The 24,619-nt window shown below is 38.2% G+C and overlaps 1 protein-coding gene and 1 pseudogene across 1 annotated transcript; both read left to right on the forward strand.

The window, feature by feature from the left end:
* Olfr22-ps1 (olfactory receptor 22, pseudogene 1) lies at positions 4,898-5,831 on the forward strand (annotated as a pseudogene).
* Positions 14,816-15,763, forward strand: Olfr397 (olfactory receptor 397). The gene has a single exon (NM_146346.1). It carries the CDS (start codon positions 14,816-14,818, stop codon positions 15,761-15,763), a length of 948 nt encoding a protein of 315 aa, NP_666458.1.
* Positions 15,764-24,619: the final 8,856 nt, after the last annotated feature.

The raw sequence follows: 24,619 nt of genomic DNA on the forward strand, positions 1-24,619 counted from the left end.
AGGAGCAAGAGAGCAAACCCCAAGCCCCAAAACGAAAAGCGAAACCCCTTCCCTCTTAAGGAGAGTTATCCTTCGCCTAGGACGTATCACTCCCTGATTGGCTGCGGCCCATGGCCGAGTTGTAGTCACGGGGAAGGCAGAGTACATGGGGTGGAGAACTACCTTTGGCACATGCGCAGATTATTTGTTTACCACTTAGAACACAGCTGTCAGCGCCATCTTGTGACGGCGAATGTGGGGGCGGCTTCCCACACCATACAAGTGTTATTCTACTATTGTAATAAAATATCATGTAGGCATATCACCACTGTAAGTCATTGGGTATGTAGCTGGGTTGGTTTTTACTTTTCTCCTCTATTATTATGCAGAGTATTTTCTAGTAGCCTGACCATATTGAGTGTACAAAGGCTCAAGTTAATTACCAGCTTGATTCCCATATTTAGTTAGATATTTGTGTATTTTTGGCAATAGGACATTACCATAAGTTTGTAGAGAAACTTCCAGTGTCCTGAATGTTATATCTATTCAAGTCATTGGCTAAAGGAGCACCACTGAAATGCACAACCAACACAGACTATTGCCAAAACTATTGTTTGCTCCTTAAAACTGGTACTACTTACTAAATTCTTCCAGTTACAATGCAAAAATCCAAGAAAAGAACTCCAGTCCACCTCTCCCACTGTCTAAAATGATTCTATCAAGATGGACAACAGAACTTAGTATTTGTATATATGTTAGGCAGATCTCCTATGACACATTTCTCTGTGACCCAGAGAAGTACCAGTTGATGAGAACCAAGTGCAAGGAACAGGCATTGGAAGCAGAAGTTACAAATGTCATCTATGGTTCATCATAACATCTACAATGGTAGGTGTTATGATAGTGAGATAGGCTGTTGAAGTTTGCCTAGAGAGGTAAGGAGCCAAAAGCAACAATGAGAATGAAGATCTAGGCTTTTAAAATATATTTATTTAACAAATAATTTATCATTATTTGAGGGAGTTTTAAAATGTATTGACATATATAAAAATTAATTGATATACACATGATCTTTGTTAGTAGAATATATGTCTCTTCTAGGACCTGTTTATACCAAGTTGTGTTGGTATACTACCAATATTATATTGATAGCACTCGCCTGGAAATCTTTCTAAGGCATGTGCTTTTGTACAAAATTGATGGATTATTGTGTGAGTTTTTATACTTCCAATATATTTTATATATCATTTTATATTTTGGTGCTTAAGTACTTTATGAGTCCTCCAAAAACATGTTCACTCTCCAAAAAGTAGGCTCTTGGCATGTGAAGTTAGTGCCTGTTCCAAGGGAAGCAAAGACCACACATGCATCCATAAGTTTTATGCATCTACATCTTCACTCTAAATACATCCAGGATTGATCAGAGTTATAACCAATTCACTACAACAGGACCCTTAATTGGTCCTAGAAAGTTGCTAATTACTTTTATTAATTACCTTTCTGGGTAATTCTAGGAGCTGGACTCCTCTGGGAACAGGTTCCCTTAGGCCCAGGAATGAATAGACTGGCAGATATGAGCAGGGAATGTACACAGAGTATGACCATAAAAGTGCTACTTTACAAGTCTACAGTTAATAAAGGTAATAAGATCTCAGAATGGCCTGATAAAGTCACTTGAAGAAATCCTAGGTGAGTTTGGAATAGTGGTGACTGCCTTTATTGTCCTTCTAACCCAAAAGCCTAGTTATAAGATGTTCGGCAGTGTTGAGTTTTAAATGTGATAATTTCTCTATTTTATATCTCTCTGCCTTTCAAGACTTCCTATCTGTTCAAGTATTTACCTATTGGTCTGCATGTATGTTTTTTGATAATATTAGTTAATATCACTGCATGCTATATTCTCTCCAGACTCTATCACTCTAGTATAACAAAAGCTCTGTAGTTCATACAGGTTTCATGCAGTAGTACTTAAACTTTGTTTTATTTTAAAACCATAGAAGAAGAGTTCAAAATTTTGTATAGATCTTCCCTCATGAATGCACTTTTATCCTTCTGAAGGACATAATAAACTATAAATTCAAAAGTAACTCAGTCAATTTACTACAGCAAGTAACTTTCTCCAGGTGTGAATGGAAATGCAATGTTTTAACTGAAGGATGATATCAACATTTTAATGAAATATCCTGGTGATTTTTCACTCACATTCATCATGAATGCACTTTTATCCTTCTGAAGGACATAATAAACTATAAATTCAAAAGTAACTCAGTCAATTTACTACAGCAAGTAACTTCCTCCAGGTGTGAATGGAAATGCAATGTTTTAACTGAAGGATGATATCAACATTTTAATGAAATATCCTGGTGATTTTTCACTCACATTAAGTTTTAGACGCACGGTCTTAGATGATTCACAGGTTGACTGTATCCAGGGAACTTGGAGTTTCCTGGAACATGGAGAAATAAAGCTGTTGTCTTCTTCACAGAGCATTTGTACATGAACTTCTCATCTGTGATTCCTACACACCTCAGTACATGAGATGGGGGTCTTCACAGCTTTATGGCAAGAAAACATCTGGCAAACTCTGTATGTGTGTTTTCAGTAGATACTTTCCTTCATAATATCACAGGTAACTTTAAAATATAAAAATTATTAATGAAGATGAATCAAACATTTTAGGTGGGGTACCTCAACAGTTGGTATTTCTGCAACTCTTTTGTTTCATTTGTCAGATTTAAGGCATAGTGATAATTATTGAAATCAGAATATTCCATAATTCCAAAGAAGTCATACTATACAAGCACATAAATGTACATAGAGATACGGATTAGTAGTGAGGGAGACAAACAAAGAGTAAATTAAGGTTCATTTTCATGAGTCAGCTCTCTGGACTAGAGAGAATGAGCAATACAGGCTCTGTAAATCAGGAAATCAAGCCAATATCCAAGGCATTTCTGGAACTACAGGATTGAAACTTAAAGTTCTTGGCAGCAGAGGCTTCTTTTCTTGGGCGACTACAAATTTTTCTTTTAATGCCTTAAATGTCTATATGAAGTCAATCACAAAATTCTAAGTTATTTGAGATACTCAAAGTGGACTAAGGTAAATGTTAACCAAATTGCAAAGTGTGTAGAAAATTAATATAGGGCAAAGCCAAGTCAACACATTAAATTAATAAGCACTTGGGACATGCATACTGGAAATGAACCTCACAAAAGAGGAGGGCAGAACTATTTCTACAATTTCTAAAATTTCCACCTTATCCCTAGCCTACTTATACCAAATGAAACCATATGTAATAAAGGATGTAGATGGTTAGGTTATCATTTGAATTGGTAGCATGAGTAAGTGTCATACATGAAGCTCTATGATATTGTCCATGATTACAAATTTAGATTCTTTAATATGATAACAGATAATCAAACCCAGGGGTAAAGGGTTAAGACTAGGAAATCTTGTTGAGGGAAGAATTGTTAGTAGTAGTTTCTCTAGTTTGAAAGCACACTGGTTTCTTTAAAAGTGCATGAGTACATTTCTAAGTGCAAAGGGCAGCTGATAATATTTATGGGATATTGGTTAATGCAGTCAGCAAGCAGGGTATCAATAACACATGATTTTCCAGAACTGAGCTTACAATCTGTGAGAAGTTCATTATAAACATCTGATCAGGGCTTCAAGTACTGTAGGATAAGTACTAGACATATTGGGAAATGGCAGCAGGTCGCTAGACAGTCTTAGGAGATTTATCTTAAAGCCACAGGTACTGTGCCTGAAGGATAAATGGTAATCCAGGTGAATGGCAGTAATGAAAAGAAATTGTTAGGCAGATGAAACTCCATGTTAGAAACTCAGAGCATTGAGAGACAGACATTAAATCCATGATAGCTGGACAATGGAATTCAAGCATATTGTATGACCAAACGTGGCTGTGGAGGTAGGGAAGGTGTAGGTACATTAATGTCAAGGGTGCCCTGAAAGAAATTCAGATTTTATCATGCAAGCATTTTGAATCCAACAAACAAGTCATTAGCAAAGAACGGATGACTGGGTTTTTACTGTACATATAAAGATCAAAGGAAACTGAGAAAAGAGTTGAGGTTCAGAATCAGTGAGGTGAAATGAGGGGTGGTTCCAATAGTTAAAGTGAGATGCTATTCTTCTCTAGAGTAGTAATATTTAGGACAATCATTAATTAAAGAAAAAATGAAGTTCAAGATTTATAGGACATATAAAATGGGGCATATATAGTAAGAGAAATAAAGGAATAAAATAAAACTCTCAAACTGTTCCATTGCTCATGGATTCCTTTCTGATACAAGAGACTGAAGGGGCATGGCAAAGTGGAGAAACAAATTGAAGGTGGGGGTTTTATTTGAACTTTGCAAAGGTGCAAGTTTTATTTGGAATTTGCTGTGAGTGCAATGCCTGCACCACATTTGGGGGGGGGGAACACCACTCATGGGGGGCGGCATCATTCATTTTAAAAATCAGTTTTTGAGGATAAGATAGAAATTCAACCTAAGACTGAAACGGTAATCTATGCCATTCAAGAACATGAAGTTCTCATTGGCATAGATATGTAGTCATAAAATAAGACCATCTTCATTGAAGCCTAGAACTTTGAGATGTGAGAAACTGACAGAGATGAACCAACTCATAATCACTGAGGCCAACTAACTAACTGACGAGTAAGAGAAAAGCTGATACATTTTATACCTTAGATTAGGGTAGGATTTAAAGGATGAAATACTGAAGCGTGAATAAAAAGCAAAGAATTAAATTATTTATCTCAATAGAAATTCTAGCTACTTAGAATATAGAAATAATATGAAAACTATGAGATAATTTCAAATATGTTCATTTTATGTAAAATTGTGAGGTATCTCACTAATTTCCTCACAGATATTACAGAAAGAACATGCCTGGAAAAAACCAGACTATCATCTCTGAGTTCCTCCTCCTGGGCCTGCCCATTCCCCCAGAGCAACAGCACCTGTTCTATGCTCTGTTCCTGGCCATGTACCTCACCACTGTCCTGGGGAACCTCATCATCATCATCCTCATTCGACTGGACTCCCATCTCCACACACCCATGTACTTGTTTCTCAGCAACTTGTCATTCTCTGATCTCTGCTTTTCCTCTGTCACAATGCCCAAGTTGCTGCTGAACATGCAGAGTCAAATTCCATCTATCTCTTATGCAAGCTGCCTGGCACAAATGTACTTTTTTCTTTTTTTTTGGAGCCCTTGAGAACTTCCTACTTGTGGTTATGGCCTATGACCGCTATGTGGCCATCTGTTTCCCTCTTCATTACACCAGCATCATGAGCCCCAGGCTCTGTGTGAGTATGGTGGTGATGTGCTGGGTGCTGACCACCTTCGATGCCATGCTGCACACCCTGCTCATGGCCAGATTGTCATTCTGTGAGGACAATGTGATCCCCCACTTTTTCTGTGACATGTCTGCTCTGCTCAAGCTGTCCTGCTCTGACACCCATGTTAATGAGGTGGTGATATTTATCATAGGAGGGCTTGGTGTCGTACTTCCATTTCTACTCATCACAGTGTCTTATGCACGCATAATCTCCTCCATTCTCAAGGTCCCTTCAACTCAAGGCATCCAAAAGGTCTTCTCCACTTGTGGTTCTCATCTGTCTGTGGTGTCACTGTTCTATGGAACAATTATTGGCCTCTACTTAGGTCCATCTGCTTATTACTCTACTCTAAAGGACACTGTCATGTCTATGATGTACACTGTGGTGACTCCCATGCTGAACCCCTTCATCTACAGCCTAAGGAACAGAGATATGAAGGGAGCCCTAAAAAGATTATTTCAAAAGAAAACTATCTTCTGACTATGATAATCATCTTTCAGATGTCTTTATAACATTATCAAGTAAATTTACTGATACTAATATTAGCAATTCTGATATTTACTTTTTACTTTTATTTATTTATTTATTTATTTTTTACTGTTTTAAAGATGCATTCTAGTAATTACTCAATATGTACAATGTGATTTTAACTATGGACCCTAATCTGCCTACATGCCATTGTGATACTTGAAAACTACTGCAAAAGAATTCTTAAACTATAGTTTATATATCATTTCTAAATAACATCTACATTCTATACATTATTAAAATCTGTCCTCAGATTTTGACATTTTGATCAGGATTCTTTATCTATAATATCAGTTTTATTTTTATTGTTAATTGTTTTATTTATTTACATTTATTACTACATTCCAAATGTTGCCCTCCTTCCCATTGCCCCCTTGCAGAGTTCTTTACTCCATCTCCTTTCCTCTTCTCATCTGAGAGGGTGACCTCATAAAGACATTGGAGAGATCCCATACTAGCAATTTAACAGCATACTTAAAAGAAGCAAACATAACCAAGAGGAGTAGACAGCAGGAAATAGCATTAAATTCTACCAACTAGAAACAAAGAGAACAATAAAATGAATTTAAAAATTCAAGAGTTGTTTCTTTGAAAAAATCAACAAGATAGGTAAACTCTTATCCAGACTAACTAAAGGGCAGAGACAGTATCCAAATTAATAAAACCATAAATGAAAATGGAGACATAACAACAAACAATGAGGAAATACAAAACATCCTATCATACTACAAAAGCCTATACTAAAAAAAACCAGACAGTCTAGAAGAAATGAATTATTTTATAGACAAATACCACATATTGAGATTAAATCAAGATCAGGTAAACTAAACAGTCCAATAACCACTTAAAAAATAGAAGCAGGCAATAGAAAGCTCCCAAGGAAAAAAGACCCAAGGCCACTTAGTTTTGGTGCTGAATTCTATTAGGCGTTCAAAGAATTTATGATACTCCTCAAACTATTCCACAATTTTATATCTAAGTACTCTCCACATGTTTTTGTTATCATTTTTGAGATGCCCTTGCCTTAAATCAGTTTTTACAACACTGTCACTACCAGGCTGTATTTTGTATTTTACTGTGAATTATCATATACATGGCCTGTTCATTTTTTTTTTCTCCAGTAATGAGGCAAGAGCTAGAGTATTATAGAAAGTTAGGATTTTTAAGGATGCTGCTCTTCTGCTCATTTGCACTTTTGGAACTTTAGATTAAAAACCTTTATACCTGTTTATTTTCTTCCACATATAAAAGCAAGTAGAAGAAGAAATTGGCTATTCATACCAACTCAAGTGCTAGGAAAAGGTTACACTACCTCCTGTGGACTCCCTTTGAAAACTTGGTAACTTTGTACTTTGTAAACCATCAAGGCAAGAGAATAACCAGGCCTCTGTCTGAGGGTCTCCAGCACCCAGGCACCTTCTCTTGACCTCCCTAATTGTCATAACAGCATTGACAGCCTCTGTAAATGTCACAAAGCCCATCTCCAGAACCCCACCCCAAAAGGACCCTTCCCAGATTTGGCAAATTTTAGTTCAAGTCTGAACAGGAAAACTCACCCACCCCTAAGCTTCCCACAGAAACCCACCAATCCCTGAATAGAAAAATCCATCAATTCCTGAGCTCCCCAAGCTCAGGACTTGAAATCTCACCAATCCTCAAACTGGAAGTCTCTGCCCTAAAAAGCTCCACCCTCTAAGAAATTCTGATTAAGCCCTGCCTACTGTCAAATTCCATACTGTCTTGTCTGGGGAGTAGAAAAAGCCAACCTTGGAATTGTCCTTCCCAACAAATCTCTTATGAGACTCGCTGCCTGATATGATTCTGCCATGGGAAGAAGCCTAAAAGCAAAAAACTGAAGCAAAGAGGTGAAGCAGAGCTGAGGCTCTTGGGCTCCTCAGCTCAGCTGGGGACACCCTCCCCTGGGAGCTGCAATACTTCTGCTGAGGAGGCTTCCTCTTAGAGCTATGTGGGCCCCCATCACTCAGGATACCGTTCCATTGGATAACTTCTCCCCTCAGAGCTGTGTGCTTCCTGGATTTCTGTGTCCCAGGATGCCTACTCATCTGAGCAGGAAGGATAACACCAGGGAAAGACTCATCCCATTTAAGCTTTCAACATGGAAAAGAGCATAACAGTGATGCAAAGAGGCCAGGCTCCATCTCAAGCTAACAGCTGAAGTTGGAAGTTCCATTGACACAATGCTGTCATTAGAAACATGAAATATTTGAGAGTTGAGAATTCATGGATTATTCCTCCATGGTTTCAGGGAGCCACCAATGACATGTAGCATGTGGTAGTGTGGTCTTTGCTTGAAGGCTGTGAGAGAGCAGAGATTGTATGAGGCCACTGGATGAAGCTATAAAATAATCTTGGGGTTTAGCAGTGACCCCTAGATGCCAGAACAATGAGACATTGTCCAATAACATCTCTGCATTGTGAGTGGAAACAGCCCACAAAAAAGCTGTACAGTGCAGGCATAAAATCTGGAGAAGCAGAGCCACTGTAAAGCTTTTTTGGGGGGCCTCAACCCTATAAAAGAACTATAAGTATGTAAGGATTACTGAAAGTGGGTGAAATAGTCTTCCCCAGGGAAGATGCCCCTAATGGATGACCCAATACCAAAAAGTCAGCCCAGAAATTATCTATGTACAAATATGTGGACTGAACAGATTGTATTGATATATTTAGAAATAAATATTTAAAAAATAGCACATGTATTTGAGAGAGAACATAGGAGTCTTTTGAAGAAGGCATATTATTTAATTACATTTTATTTTCTACAAATAAAACAATTACTAAATAAATAAGAATGGAGTCTCTTCAAATTTATCATATGATCCAGCTATGACTGTGTTTGTGTTTGTGTATCCATATGTGATATATAGAGATGTATAGATATAAATCAATTGAAAGTGATGCTTAATTTTTATGCATAAAATGTTTAAAAATTGTTTATTTTACATAAATTTTTATATAAATGTTTAATAAAGAACTTAAAAGAATGATCACAAGTAGATAGATAGATAGATAGATGATAGATAGATAGATAGATAGATAGATAGATAGATAGATAGATAGAGTAGATAGATAGATAGATAGATAGATAGATAGATAGATAGATAGATAGATAGATAGATTCGAGACAGGGTTTCTCTGTGTAGTCCTGGCTGTCCTGGAACTCATTCTGTAGACCAGGTTGGCCTCGAACTCAGAAATCCACCTGCTTTTGCCTCTCAAGTGCTGGGATTAAAGGTGTGTGCCACCACCTCCCAGTAAATTTAATAACTCAAAGAAAACATGAATATGCTCTAAAATTGAAATGTAGTATAAAGAAATATGGAAAATAATATCAGATATGAAAATAGAATTCAATAAATAGGATAACTAAAGAAAATTAAAATAAAAATGACACTAGAAATGAACAACTCAATAAGCCAAATGAGAGCTTTCTTTTAAAGCTCCACCAATTGAGTAGATATGTTGGAAAAGAAGTGGCAGGACAAGAACACAAGGCAGAAGGAAAGGATCTCTTCCAATGAGTGTGACCACAGGATGAGTGAACTTGACTGAAGAGTGAGCACAGAACTATATACATGTGGATGGAATGCTATCAACACAGATGTACTCAGCTCCTCCTCTTCTTCTCCCTCTATATGCAGATCACCGAGTTCTGAATACTAAGTTCTCAAGTTCTCAATCAGTTATTTTATCTTCACTACCAAGGCTGATCAGGTAGTATGTTATCTACACCATCAGTAGGTTGTATGAACTGACAGTTTAGAATTTTAAGCCAACAACAACAACTTTACCCTGTTTGGCTCCCAGTAGGCTCCTTGCCTCTGATCTCAAACATCTTCCATCTACTCACCATAAAGAGTCATAAATAATGTGCTAAAAATAAATAAATATGTGTCTTCAAACTCGAATAGTGTCGGTCTCTCCAGGTTTATCACTCAGCTTTCCCTTCCCATTTGGGCACTGTTCTGGCTTACACAATGCACCTCAGCTACCATGAATTTCCCTTACTTTGCAAATTTTCTTTAAGTTCTTGATAATTTCTGGGCTTTTCAAATTGTAAATTTGTTCCAAATATTCATGTATCAACAATAAAAATGGAGGCATCAAATTTGAAAGAAACCAAGGTGGTTTATATGGGAGGGTTTGGAAGGAGTACAAGGAACAAGAAAAATGATACAATATTATAAATTAAATAATAATAGAAGAAAATAATAAGAAAACAGTGATATCTTCCCTCAATCAGTGAATTAAATTAAGTCCCCTTGATAACATTGCACCACATATTTCATTACTTCTACTAGTAAGTTACTAGGTAAGAAACTGTAACTTATTAGTAGGTAGGTGAGTAGTCCTGTATAATAGCTAGACTTGAGACTCCTAAGGCCAGAAATCAGGTTACCTTGGCTTCTGTTTCTTACCATAGCACGTGGCTCACTGCATTGCACATAGTAGTTACATAGTAACTATCTCACAAAAATGATATAACAAACCAATGAATAGAAGGTCTTATGTAGATCATTCAACACATTACTTCATATTCCAGAACTTAAAGTCTAGACAAAGAAATCAGGTAGAATTCACACACCCACACCCACACCCATACCTACACACACACACATACACACACTGAGAGAGAGAGACAGAGACAGAGAGACAGAGACAGAGAGAAAGAGAGACAGGGAGAGAGAGACTGAATGATTAGGCAATGTATCAAGTGGTGCACTGTTTGTTACTAATACTGTGAGTTGTTTTTTTTTTTTTTACCAACGTCTTTATTAACAAATAATTCACCTAGCACACAATTTACACATTTCAGTGGGTTTTAGTGTGATATAGTTATAAGATTTGGAAGTCATCATTGCTTTCAATTTCTGTGTGTCCCTTTACTGCAGAGGTCAATGAAAATAATTAGAAACAAAGACCATGGAGGTCAAGTAAAGCATTCCTGAGAATGTCAGAATTGGAATTAACCCAGAATTCTCACTGTTAACATAATTTATTTAGATACGAAGTTTAGAATAGCATGGCAGTAAGGTAAAGGGGGAAATACTAGGTGTGTTACTAATGAGCTTCTCTGGGACTTGGGGATCCCAGGAGTCAGTGCCCTGTAGAAGGGGTGAGAAGACAATTACAGGGACTCCATCTGGAAATGCACAGTGTGGAAGCAGGAAACAGGAAGCAGAGTCTGGATGGAGCCACAATCAGACCAGTTAGGTAAGCTGGCATAGGATGCAGAAGAGGTGGCCATTCTAAATTCCTCTTTCACAGATAGTTCTAAAGGAGAATTCTATAGGATAATTTAGAAGCCATCACATTGTTCATCACCAATATTAAGTCATTTCCTGATAATTGGGATCACCAAAGCTCTTAATAGAAAGCAGTATATGAGATATTTTCAGTACTTTTTACCTTGCAAATCAGTAATTCTAAACGCAGTTCCAAAATATGACCTGTAAAAGTCGCTGAAATTGAAGTGTAAAGCCAGCAATCTGCCCTCAATTTGCTGAGGTCTTTGAAGACAGTGTGTAGAAGAACACCCTAGGGGCCCCTTTATAAGAAGCTACTTTCATCCCTATCCATCAAGCACTCGTGATTTTTGTATGTTTAGAAATAAATTCAATTTCTCACTTGAGATAAGACCTGTTGTTTTGTTCTCATATCTTCTCTCTAATACCAAAGTTTGGGGCTCATTCACTAGGTATGGATCAAAATACATACGGAAAAGTATTGCATCCATGTTATAGACCCTAGTAATGATGGCATTGAGTCTTCCAAATGTTACAACACAATGTCTCTCTAGCAAACATGGCACTGTAAGGTAAGTTTTTGTATTTTCACATTATAATGCTGTTTGTAGAAACAGAGTAAGTTGAAAGAACTCACCACTGAAGTGCTGTGTATATTACAACATGGTTCTTGATATCTTAGGCTATCTCTCTCTATTGCATTCCCTTCAACTCTGATGCCTCTAATGTTCCCTGGACATAAATTATTTTATATTTGTTTGTGTTTTGTGTATTTATTTGTGTGTGGTATACAGAAGTGTATCTGATTGATCATGTGTAGGTATGCCTATTTATGGGAGTGTATGCATGCAGGGGCTTGAGGTTGCTAAACAGATGTCTTCCTCAGTTGTTCTCCATGTTATTTTCTGATCCAGTCTCTTCAAGAAACCAAAGCTCTCTGTTTCAGCTAGGCTAGCTAACCACTGAGCTCAGAGATCCCTGGTCTCTACACCAATAAGCTGATGTTATAGATGCATGGCCATGCAAGACTTTAATGCCTGTGGTTCAAACTCAGGTCCTCATACATGTGTGACAAGTACTTTCCCATCTGAGCCATGTCCTTATCCCTTCCTGGTGATACCTTCGTAACAGGAAAAGAAGTAGAGTAGCCATCTGTTTAATTGTTTCATTGTCAGTAAGTCAATTCAGGGCTGGAGAGATGGTTCAGTGATTGAAGAAACTGGTTAGACTTAGATTTGATTCCCAATACCATCATGGTGGCTCACAACCATCTGTAAGTCTAGTTACAGAGAACTAATGCTCCATTTTGGCCACCATGGGCACTAGCACACATGTGGCCGTGGACATATATGCAGGTAAAACATCTACACATATAAAATGAAAACAAGTTTATCTTAATAGGAAATTGGATGTAAAGATTGGAATGTTTAGTGTCTATAGATGGCAAGAGAGATTCTCCTACCTAAATTGCTTCCAAATGAGTCCTCATGTCTTTCTGCAGTATAACTAGCTCCTATGTTCTAAATGGACCTTGGACTGAGGTAGACTGGTCATTTCTTTCCTCTCAACTTCTATAGCATGTGCCTGAAGAATTAGAAGAGTGAGGGCATATAGACAAATAACATCTTCTTTTTGAGGTAGGAGAGCTAGATACATACCAACAAGAAGGGTGGTGGTGGTAGCATGCTACCTACTCCAGGGTGAAGCTGGCAGAGGAGAAGCTCAGGAGGGCTTTCAAGGGGCCAAGGTTTTGTTGCCTTTTAAATGCTTATGTTTAACTGCTCCATGGTCCACCATCACCTCAGCCTTCAGAGAGGACATGAAGAAATTGTAGCTTTTCAAAAAGTGGGAATAGTATTATGGGTAAGGTTACTTCTTTTCTCCTCTTACTTTTGCCAGGAGGTTGTTGTTGTTGTTGTTTTTCTGTTTTGTCTTGTCATTAGTGTTTTGATCTGCCAGTATTTTTTTTTTTTACTTACTCTGGGTTTGGAAAACAAAAACTAAGGGAACTGTGGTTTCTGTTTTTCTGCCCTGTCTGTGTCCTGAAATGATGAGTGCAGCAATGACTCGGTAGAGGGAAATGATAGGGAGAGAGGAAAGACTCACCATCAGGAGTTAGTCTTTCATGGTCATTCTCCATACGTTCATACATTCAGTCAATTCAGGGACTATGATCAGTTCCTTGACCCCTGAAGTGGTTTGTTTGTATTGTCTACTCCATGGTTTCTAGTTCTTTTGTGCTCTTCTACCAAACCAGTACATTGTTTGCACTCGCTGTGTTCTCTGAACAAGTGAGATTGGTTATGGTGCTGGATATTCCTTGCGCAGCTTCGCCAGAGCTGTCAGATAACAGCAGAAAAACAACTCATTTTGTCTCCATTTTCATTGGTATGGTTTTCTCCATATATCGCACCCTAAGCTGCATGTGTAATCATTTCCATTCTCCTAGCTGAAAACAAAGCTCTGAAGTGAGATTATCTAGATTTGACACCTAGAACTATTGCCCAATAGGTGTGAGATCCTAGATGAATTACAAAATGAGTATAGATGTTTGGTTATTTCTCTTAAAAATAAAAGTAATGGTACCCATCTCATAAGGTCCTTATGAAAAATAAAGAAGGCCATGTGTTTCATGTGAATATCCTGATATAGAGAAAGAGTCAGCTCAGGTAATTGTTGCTGTTGACTTACTAATGATACCACTGTCAGCATTTTACCACCACTTTCACTGTGACAATATTCCAGAGTTATAAGAGTGGAGAATAGTTCTTAGATTTCTGCATTATTTGTACCTATTTATTCATTGAATTCCACTCATGACACACTTATAAAACTTTTTTTAATCCAGTGATAAAGTTTGAAAATAGTGTATTATACATGCTAACCAAGTATTCTACTACTGAACTACACCCACAGCTTGTGCTGACTAGTTGTATGACAACTTGACACCAGCTAGAGTCCTTTGGAAAGAAGGAACCCCAGTTGAGAAGATGCCTCCACCAAACTGGTTTCTAGGCAATCCCGTACAACTTGTTTTTAAAGAAATGATTGATGCAGAAGGTAACAGCTCATTGTGGGTGATGATCCTAGATACCACAAGAAAGAAGATGGAGAAACATGGTATGCAGCATTTCTCCATGGCTTCTGCATCAGTTCCTACCTGCTTAAGTTTTTGGACTCACTTTCTATGTTGATGAACTGTGATGTGGAAATGTAAACAAAACAAATATTTTCCTCCCCAAGTTGCTTTTGGTCGTGATCTTTTATCACAGCATTAGAAATTCTAAGCCCAAGTCCCTTTTAATTTTAGATTGAGATGGGTCTTATTAAGTTGTCAGACTGGTCTCAAACTTGCTACATGGCCCAGGTAGGCCTTGAGCTTCAGGTCCTCCAGCTTTAGCTTTCCAAGTGGCTGTGATAACAAGTGTACATTCAGAAGAACTTTCTTAAAGAATTTGGTATTTCTGAATTTAATCTATGCCCTTGTATCATTGCTTTATGTAACTATTTATTACATACTTAGAAAAATACAAAATAATGAAGTAATCTTTCATTACTTACAAGTGTTAGATTTAGATTTTAAAATGTCTTCCTAAAGCATTGGCTTTGTGTATGTTTATACATTCATACAAATCATTCTTAAGTCTGAAACCGTTAAAAGAAGTCAACATGGAAAGAGGAAATCAAACTGTTGTTTCAGAATTCCTCCTCCTGGGCTTGCCTATTGAACCACACCAGCAAGACCTTTTCTATGCCCTGTTCCTGTCCATGTACCTCACCACTGCCCTGGGGAACCTCATCATCATCATCCTCATTCACCTGGACTCCCATCTCCACACACCCATGTACTTGTTTCTCAGTAACCTGTCCTTCTCTGACTTCTGCTTTTCCTCTGTGACCATTCCCAAATTGCTGCAGAACATGCAAAGCCAAGTTCCATCCATACCCTATGCAGGTTGCCTGGCACAAATGTACTTTTTCCTGCTTTTTGCAGATCTCGAGAGCTTCCTCCTTGTGGCCATGGCCTATGATCGCTATGTGGCCATCTGCTTCCCCCTACACTATACTAGCATCATGAGCCCCAAGCTGTGTCTCTGCCTGGTGGCACTATCTTGGCTACTGACCACAGTCATCTCTTTGTCACACACACTGCTCATGGCTCGGCTCTCCTTCTGTGCTAACAATGTGATTCCTCACTTTTTCTGTGATATGTCAGCTCTTCTGAAGTTAGCCTGCTCTGACATTCAGATCAATAAGTTGATGATATTTATCTTGGGAGGACTTGTCATTATTGTCCCATTCCTGCTGATATTTTCATCCTATGCACGAATAGTGTCCTCCATTCTCAAGGTCCCCTCTTCTAGAAGCATCCGCAAGGCCTTCTCCACCTGTGGTTCCCACCTCTCTGTGGTGTCTCTTTTCTATGGGACAATCATTGGTCTCTATTTATGTCCATCAGCTAATAATTCAACCATTAAGGAGACTGTCATGGCTGTGATGTACACAGTGGTGACCCCTATGCTGAACCCCTTTATCTACAGCTTCAGGAATCAGGATATAAAGGGAGCTTTTAAAAAGGTGTTTTCAAAGCAGATGGCTAACTTTTCTCTGAGATAGTGACTCTAAATATTAAAACATGTTTTCCAATAGTAGGCCCAATTTCAAATGGTATGCAGGGGCTTTCTTCAACTTTCAATAGTTTGAATTTCTCATGCCACTTAAATTTAGCACTATACTTCAGGTGTGACATAAGTTAAGATCTAACAAATCCTAAGTGCTTCTTGATTATCATCTGAGTCTGAATTAATACTAACGTTGGTGTTTAGTGTTCAAAGAATATAAAGATCTTTCTAGTTCCTGGAAAGGCACTTCAACTCCTTAGTCACTTTGGCACTTTGCTTCTGACAAACATACTTATTCTAAAAGGATTATTTCCAACTTAATATATGCATGGTCTCAATAATGCATTTGTTCTGTGGAGTCATATTTCTTGTTTCAAATTACTTTATAGCTTCCTTTCATGTGTTCATTAAAAGCTTATTTAATGATAATATATTAAAACTATCATTTCTTTTGGAAGTCAAAGCACCAATAATTTGTTTGCTAATTGTGAACTATTGATTATGTCTACATATTGGATGTCAATTCCTTTTTTGAATTAAAGTTGTGTAATCTGAAACAAGCTATCTAGTCCCATTACATGTCACATAATTTACAGATTTTAAAGCATAGCCCATGGTATAGTATAAGGAAATGTAAATAGTGATAGGTCTAGAATCTATTTGTTATTCCTAGATACGGTTTTTCTCCCTTATATGTTGAAATAATGCGATGCTCTCTTTATTTCCTGAAAAAAATATATAAGCCTCTTGTAGATATATGATCACTAACTCCTAAAATGAACAAAGCCTTGCTCATTGCTTTACATATTTATTCTAGATGATTTCTTGAGTGCATTTTCTTTTTTATTGGATATTTTCTTTATTTACATTTCAAATGTCCCAGTTTCCCTACCTCCTGGAAACACACTATCACATCCTCCCTACCCCTGCTTCTATGAGGGTGTTCCTACACACGCCTCCCTGCCCTCCATTCCCCTAAACTGCGGCATCTATTGAGCCTTCATAGGACCAAGGACCTCTCCTCCCATTGATGCCTGACAAGGCCATCCTCTGCAGCTGAAGCCATGTGTACTCCTTTGCTGACGTCTTAGTCCCTGGGAGTTCTGGGGGGTTTGATTGGTTGATGTTATTGTTCTTCCCATGGGGTTTCAAACCCCTTCAACTCCTTCAGTCCTTTCTCTACTTTTCTATTGGGGACTTCACGCTTAGTCCAATGGTTTTGAGTGTATTTCATATTTCCTAAAATATATCTTAAAAACTACCTTTGAAAGGAAATCTTCCTAGTAATGTCTATGTTGACACTATTTACTTTTCCAAAAAAAATGTATTGACTACTAAAATAGTCCATGCCTGCTTGAAGGTATCTATGTAGCAAACTGTCCAAGGCCTCTCACAGTCCTGTCCCCTTCTCTATTAAAGCCATTAAAAGTTGTTATTCTATATATTGCCTATACACAACCTAGAATTATATATAATAAATAAGTAGAACTAAAGACATATTGAATTGCTTTCACTTAAAAAATGTACTGTTAACTCAACATTTCTCATAAGGACTTGTGATGCTTTTTGATATTTTTTTCCTGTTCTGTTTTGATGCAAAGTCTCTCTATGATGTCCATGCTGGCATTGAATTTACAGTGATCCTTGTTCCTTGACCTTTTTAGTTCTGTTACTACAAATGTGTACCTCCACCACATCTGACAGGACTTGTGACACTTTTAAAATAATGCATTTCAGCAACTTACTTTTGGTGGACTTTTGGGTTGTTTTCAGTTTATCCTTAATTTAAATAATACTGTCTCAATTTTATGTCTTAATCCCCAATATTTTGTAGTATTGTCCTATTTTCTTATGATAATCTTCTCAGTAACAAGTATATTAACTCAGAGAATACAGTCATTTTATCATCGGGTAGAAACTGCCAAATTGTGGAAGACATGCTTCTTCTTCTCTAAGCTCCCCAAAGAAAATGGGGATGTAACTGCTCTTTAGGGTTCCCAATGTTGGAAATTTGGCTCTCATATGTTTATTGCCCATATGGCTAAAAAGTGAGATTTTATTGTTTTTAAGCTAAACTACTACATGTAATGGTGAAGTCAACTTTTATATTTGTCAGCCAATTTTCCTTTCATGTGTTATTAGGGCAACATCTTTTTCTTAAGCTGCTTTCTTTTTGTTTTCCTGTTAGAGATGCTGCCACTTGATCTGATTGGTGGCATTTCCCTTCACTGGCTATTTGTCTACTTTTATTTTGCTAAAGATTTTAAATTTGGGGTAGAAAAACTTTCTGATTGATTTTTCTCTAGTAGTCCTTGGAAAGGAGTTTTCTATTAAAATATTGAATAGTATCATTCTCACACTCTGCAGTCTTGGTTTCTATATCTCCATTTCTGATCCACTTGAAATTTGGCTTACAAATAATTATTCTCTTTCTCTTTTCTCCATTACCAGAGAACCAGATGTAAGTATCTTTGATACTTATACTACCTTTGCATTATGCTGTTTATCTCAAATTTGTTTTCTTTCTTTTTTTAATTTAATTTAATTTTAAATTTATTTTTACACTCCATATTCCACTCCCTGCCCCCACCCACCCTTCGACTGCTCCACATCCCACAACTTCTCCCCACCCTATACCTCCTCCCCACCCTACCCTGTCTCCATGTAGATGTCCCCACACCCCTAGCCTCATCTGAACTCTAAACTCCCTGGGGCCTCCAGTATCTTGAGGTTTAGGTGCATCATCACTGAATGAACACAGACCCAGAATTCTTCTACTGTATGTGTGTTGGGGGCTTCATATCAGCTGGTGTATGCTGTCTATTTGGTAGTCCAGTGTTTGAGACATCTCAGGGGTCCAGATTAATTGAGACTGCTGGTCCTCCTACAGGATCACCCTTCTCCTCAGCTTCTTTCAGCCTTCCCTAATTCAACAGCAGGTGTCAGCTGCTTCTGTCCATTGGTTGGGGGCGAATATCTGCATCTGACCCTTTCAGTTGCTTGTTGGGTCTTTTGAAGGACAGCCATGATAGATCCCTTTTTGTGAGTGATCCATAGCCTCAGTAATAGTGTAGGGCCTTGGGACATCCCCTTGAGCTGGATCCCACTTTGAGCCTGTCACTAAACCTTCTTTTCCTTAGGCTCCTCTCCATTTCCACCCCTGTAATTCTTTCAGACAAGAACAATTATGGGTCAGAGATGTGACTTTGGAATGGCAACACCATCCCTCACTTGATATCCTGTCTTCCTGCTGGAGTTGGGCTTTACAAGTTCCTTCTCCCTACTGTCGGGGGGGGGGGGTGTTCATCTAAGGTCCCTCCCTTTGAGTCCTGGGAGTCTCTCACCTCCAGGTCTCTGGTGCACTCTGGGGGGCCCCCTAACCTCCTATTTCATGAGGATGCCTGTTTACATTCTTTCTGCTGACCCTCAGGGCCTTTTTCCTCACCCAATTTCAGATCAGGTTACCCTCTCCTCCACACTCCCACTCCCCAACCCGTCCACTTTTCTAGCATTTCTAGATGCCATCATATTTCTGTCCACACACAGAAAGTACACTTTGGTAGACATGCTTCTAAAATATCTGTGCATCTTAAGGACAGGTTGTAGTTCCAGTAGTACATGACCATCAGAAAACAAACTCAAAGGGGATTTCTGGAGGTGTTTCATTTGTTTTGTTCTACCTCTCAGGTCTCTTGCTTATATATAATGGTTTCCAATTTTGTGGTTGTTTGATAATTCTCTGTGTGCCAATGTGTGTGTCTCTGAGTCTGTATGTGGTTTCTGTGCTTTTTCTTGGCACTTTTATCTTTGTTTCATCCCATTCTATTTTTTTATTTCATTTCATTTCATTTTTTAGATGCCAGTTAGTTTTTTAATGAAAGAAACAGATAGGGTGTGGGCATCTTCCTTCTGGCCCACAACCCAGATCAGGCAGAGTGGGTACTCCAAACCCCCTCCCACATGCAGAGACAGCTTGACTCCCAGGTCATCTGGCACAATCAGACTCAGAGGATCACAGGAGGGACAGGATATAGTCAGAGACAGCAAGGCCAGTTAACACCTAAGATAACCAGATGGCAAAAGGCAAGTGCAAGAACATATGCAACAGAAACAAATGCCATGTAGCACCATCAAAACCCGGCTTTCCTACAACAGCAAGTCCTGAATACCCTAAAACACCTGAAAATGAAGACTCTGGCTTAAAATCCCATCTCACGAAAAGAATCGAGGGCCCTAAGGAGGACATAAGTTACTCCCTTAAAAAAATAGAGGAAAACACAGGTAAACAGGTAGAAGAAGAGGAAACACATAAATCCCTTAAAGAAATACAGGAAAACACAATCAAACAGGTGAAGGAATTGAACAAAACCATTTAGGGCCTAAAAATGGAAATAAAAACAATAAAGAAATCACAAAATGATGCAACCCTGGAGATAGAAAACTTAGGAGAGAGATCAGGAGTTGCAAATGCAAGCATTACTGACAGAATATAAGAGATAGAAGAGAGGATCTCATATGTAAATGATACCATAGAAGATACTGACACAACAGACAAAGAAAATTCAAAGTGAAAAAAGCTACTAACCTAAAGTATGCAGGAAATTTATGACACAATGGAAAGACCAAACTTAAGAATAATAGTAATAGACCAGGTCACTTTGGGCAGGGAGTCGGCGACACCCCTAAGGTCCCCTAGAGGACTCTCCATGAGATCTTAGGACCACCAGTGAGTGGAACACAACTTCTGTTCCAATCCAATTGCGCGGGACCTGAGACAGCATTAGGAAAGCAGGAAACCCGGCCTGACCAGGGTCACAAGTCCCTTCCAGTCAGCGCCAGCATTGGGTCACCTGGGCACAGAGTCGGCGGACACCCACAAGGTCCCTAGAGGACAGCTTCTGAGACAGACCTTATTTCAGGCCCCAGACATCTGGAAACCTTCCCTGCCAGAGAAGAGGTGTCCACCCTGCCCGGGAGGGGTTTGCCGGAGCACCATGGGGAGACATATTGGTTCCTAGATCCATCCAAGACTAGTCTGTGCAGGTGAGAGTGTGGACTACAGAAGCTAACAGCTTCTGGGACAGGTCCTGTTTCGGGCCTTCATCTTATGCCAGGAGGGAGGTCCAAACTCCAGATATCTGTGCACCTTCCCTGCAAGAGGAGAGCTTGCCTACAGAGAGTGCTCTGACCACTGAAACTCAGAGGAGAGATCTAGTCTCCCAGGTCTGCTGAGAGAGGCTAACAGAAACATGATAGGAACAATCTCTAACCAGAGACAACTATAACAACTAACTCGAGAGATTACCAGATGGTGAAAGGAAATTGTAAGAATCTTACTAACAGAAACCAAGACCACACACCATCATCAGAACACAGCACTTCCACCTTGCCCAGTCCTGGGCAACCCAACACACCCTAAAAGCTAGACATAGAATTGAAAGCATATCTCATGATGAAGGTAGAGGACATCAAGAAGGACTTTAATAACTCACTTAAAGAAATACAGGAGAACAATGCTAAAGAGTTACAATTCCTTAAAGAAAAACAGGAAAACAGATCCAAACAGGTGATGGAAATGAACAAAACAATACTATACCTACAAAGGGAAGTAGACACAATAAAGAAAACCCAAAGTGAGGCAACGCTGGAGATAGAAACCCTAGGAAAGAAATCTGGAAGCATAGATGCAAGCATCAGCAACAGAATACAAGAGATGGAAGAGAGAATTTCAGGTGCAGAAGATTACATAGAGAACATCAGCACAACAATCAAAGAAAATGGAAAACGCAAAAAGATCCTAACTCAAAACATACAGGAAATTTAGGACACAATGTGAAGACCAAACCTACAGAAAATAGGAGTAGATAAAAATAAAGATTTTCAACTTAAAGGGCCAGCAAATATCTTCAACAAAATGATAGAAGAAAACTTCCCATGATCATACAAGAAGCCTACAGAACTCCAAATAGACTGGACCAGAAAAGAAATTCCTACTGACACATAATAATCAGAACAACAAATGCACTAAATAAAGATAAAATATTAAAAGCAGTAAGGGTAAAATGTCAAGTAACATATGAAGGCAGGCCTATAAGAATTACACCAGAATTTTCACCAGGGACAATGAAAGCCAGAAGATCCTGGACAGATGATATACAGACACTAAGAGAACACAAATGCCAGCCCAGGCTACTATACCCAACCAAACTTTAAATTACCATAGATGGAGAAACCAAAGTATTCCACGACAAAACCAAATTCACATATTATTTTTCCACGAATCCAGCCCTTCAAAGAATAATAACAGAAAAAAAAACTATACAAGAACGGAAACCACGCCCTAGAAAAAGCAAGAATGTAATTCTTCAACAAACCTAAAAGAAGACAGGCACAAGAACAGAATGCCAACTCTAACAACAAAAATAATAAGAAGCAACAATTAACTTTCCTTAATATCTCTTAATATCTATGGACTTAATTCCCCAATGAAAAGACATAGACTAACAGACTGCCTACACAAATAGGACCCAACATTTTTCTGTTTACAGGAAACCCATCTCAGGGGAAAAGACAAACACTACTTCAGAATGAAAGGCTGGAAAACAATTTTCCAAGCAAATGGTCTGAAGAAACAAGCTGGAGTAGCCATTCTAATATCTAATAAAATCAACTTCCATCCCAAATTTATCAAAAAAGACAAGGAGGGACTCTTCATACTCATCAAAGGTAAAATCCTCCAAGAGGAACTCTCAATTCTGAATATCTATGCTGCAAATGCAAGGACAACCATATTCATTAAAGAAACTTTAGTAAAGCTCAAAGCACACATTGTGCCTCACACAATAAGAGTGGGAGACTTCAACACACCACTTTCATCAATGGACAAATCATGGAAACAGAAACTAAGTAGGGACACAGTGAAACTAACAGAAGTTATGAAACAAATGGATTTAACAGATATCTACAGAACATTTTATCCTAAAACAAAAGGATATACCTTCTTTTCAGCACCTCATGGTACCTTCTCCAAAATTGACCATATAATTTGTCATAAAACAGGCCTCTACAGATACAAAAATATTGAAATTGTCCAGTGCATTCTTTCAGAACAGCATAGACTAAGACTGATCTTCAATAACAACATAAATCATAGAAAGCCAACGTTCACGTGGAAACTGAACAACACTCTTCTCAATGATAACTTGGTCAAGGAAGGAATAAAGAAAGAAATTAAAGTCTTTTAAGAGTTTAATGAAAATGAAGACACAGCATACCCAAAATTATGAGAAACAATGAAAGCATTTCTAAGAGGAAAACTCATAGCTCAGAGTGCCTCCAAAAAGAAACAAGAGAGAGCACACACCAGCAGCTTGACAATACACCTAAAAGCTCTAGAACAAAAGGAAGCAAATTCACCCAAGAGAGTAGACAACAGGAAATAATCAAACTCAGGGGCGAAATAAACCAAGTGGAAACAAGAAGAACTATTCAAAGAATCAACCAAACCAGGAAATAGTTCTTTGAGAAAATCAACAAGATAGATAAACCCTTAGCCAGACTCACTAGAGGGCACATTGAAAGCATCCTAATTAACAAAATCAGAAATGAAGAAGGAGACATAACAAAAGATCCTGAAGAAATCCAAAAGAAAATCAGATCTTTCTAGCAAAGGCTATACTCAACAAAACTGGAGAACCTGGATGAAATGATAAAATTCCTATACAGATACCAGGTACCAAAGTTAAATCAGGATCAGGCTAATGATCTAAACAGTCCTCTATCCCCAAAAGAAATAGAAGCAGTCATTAATAGTCTCCCAACTAAAAAAAAAAAAAAAAAAAAAAAGCCCAGGACCAGAAGGGTTTAGTGCAGAGTTCTATCAGACCTTCAAAGAAGATCTAATTCCAGTTCTGCACAAACTATTCCACAAAATAGAAGTAGAAGGTACACTACCCAACTCATTCTGTGAAGCCACAATTACTCTGATACCTAAACCAGAGAAAGATCCAAAAAGATAGAGAACTTCAGACCAATTTCCCTTATGAATATCGATGCAAAAATACATAATAAAATTATCGCTAACCGAATCCAAGAACACATGAAAACAATCATCCATCCTGACCAAGTAGGTTTCATTCCAGGGATGCAGGGATGGTTTGATATACGGAAATGGATCAACATAATCCACTATATAAGCAAACTCAAAGACAAAAACCACATGATCATCTCATTACATGCTTTGAAAGCATTTGACAAAATCCAACACCCATTCACGATAAAAGTCTTGGAAAGATCAGGAATTCAAGGCTCATACCTAACCATGATAAAAGCAATCTGCAGCAAACCAGTAGCCAACATCAAAGTAAATGGTGAGAAGCTGGAAGCAATCCCACTAAAATCAGGGACTAGACAAGGCTGCCCACTTTCTCCCTACCTAATCAACATTGAAGTCCTAGCCAGAGCAACTGGACAACAAAAGGAGATCAAGGGGATACAAATTGGAAAGGAAGAAGTCAAAATATCACTTTTTGCAGATGATATGATAGTGTATATATAAGTGACCCTAAAAATTCCACCAGAGAACTCCTAAGCCTGATAAACAGCTTCAATGAAGTAGCTGGATATAAAATTAACTCAAACAAGTCAATAGCCTTTCTTAACACAAAGGATAAACAGGCTGAGAAAGAAATTAGGGAAACAACACCCTTCTCAATAGTCACAAATAATATAAAATACCTTGGTGTGACTCTAACTAAGGAAGTGAAAGATCTATATGATAAGAACTTCAAGTCTCTGAAGAAAGAAATTAAAGAAGATCTCAGAAGATGGAAAGATCTCCCATGCTCATGGA

This window comes from Mus musculus, chromosome 11, assembly GCF_000001635.26.
Source record: "Mus musculus strain C57BL/6J chromosome 11, GRCm38.p6 C57BL/6J".
Lineage (NCBI taxonomy): Eukaryota > Metazoa > Chordata > Mammalia > Rodentia > Muridae > Mus > Mus musculus.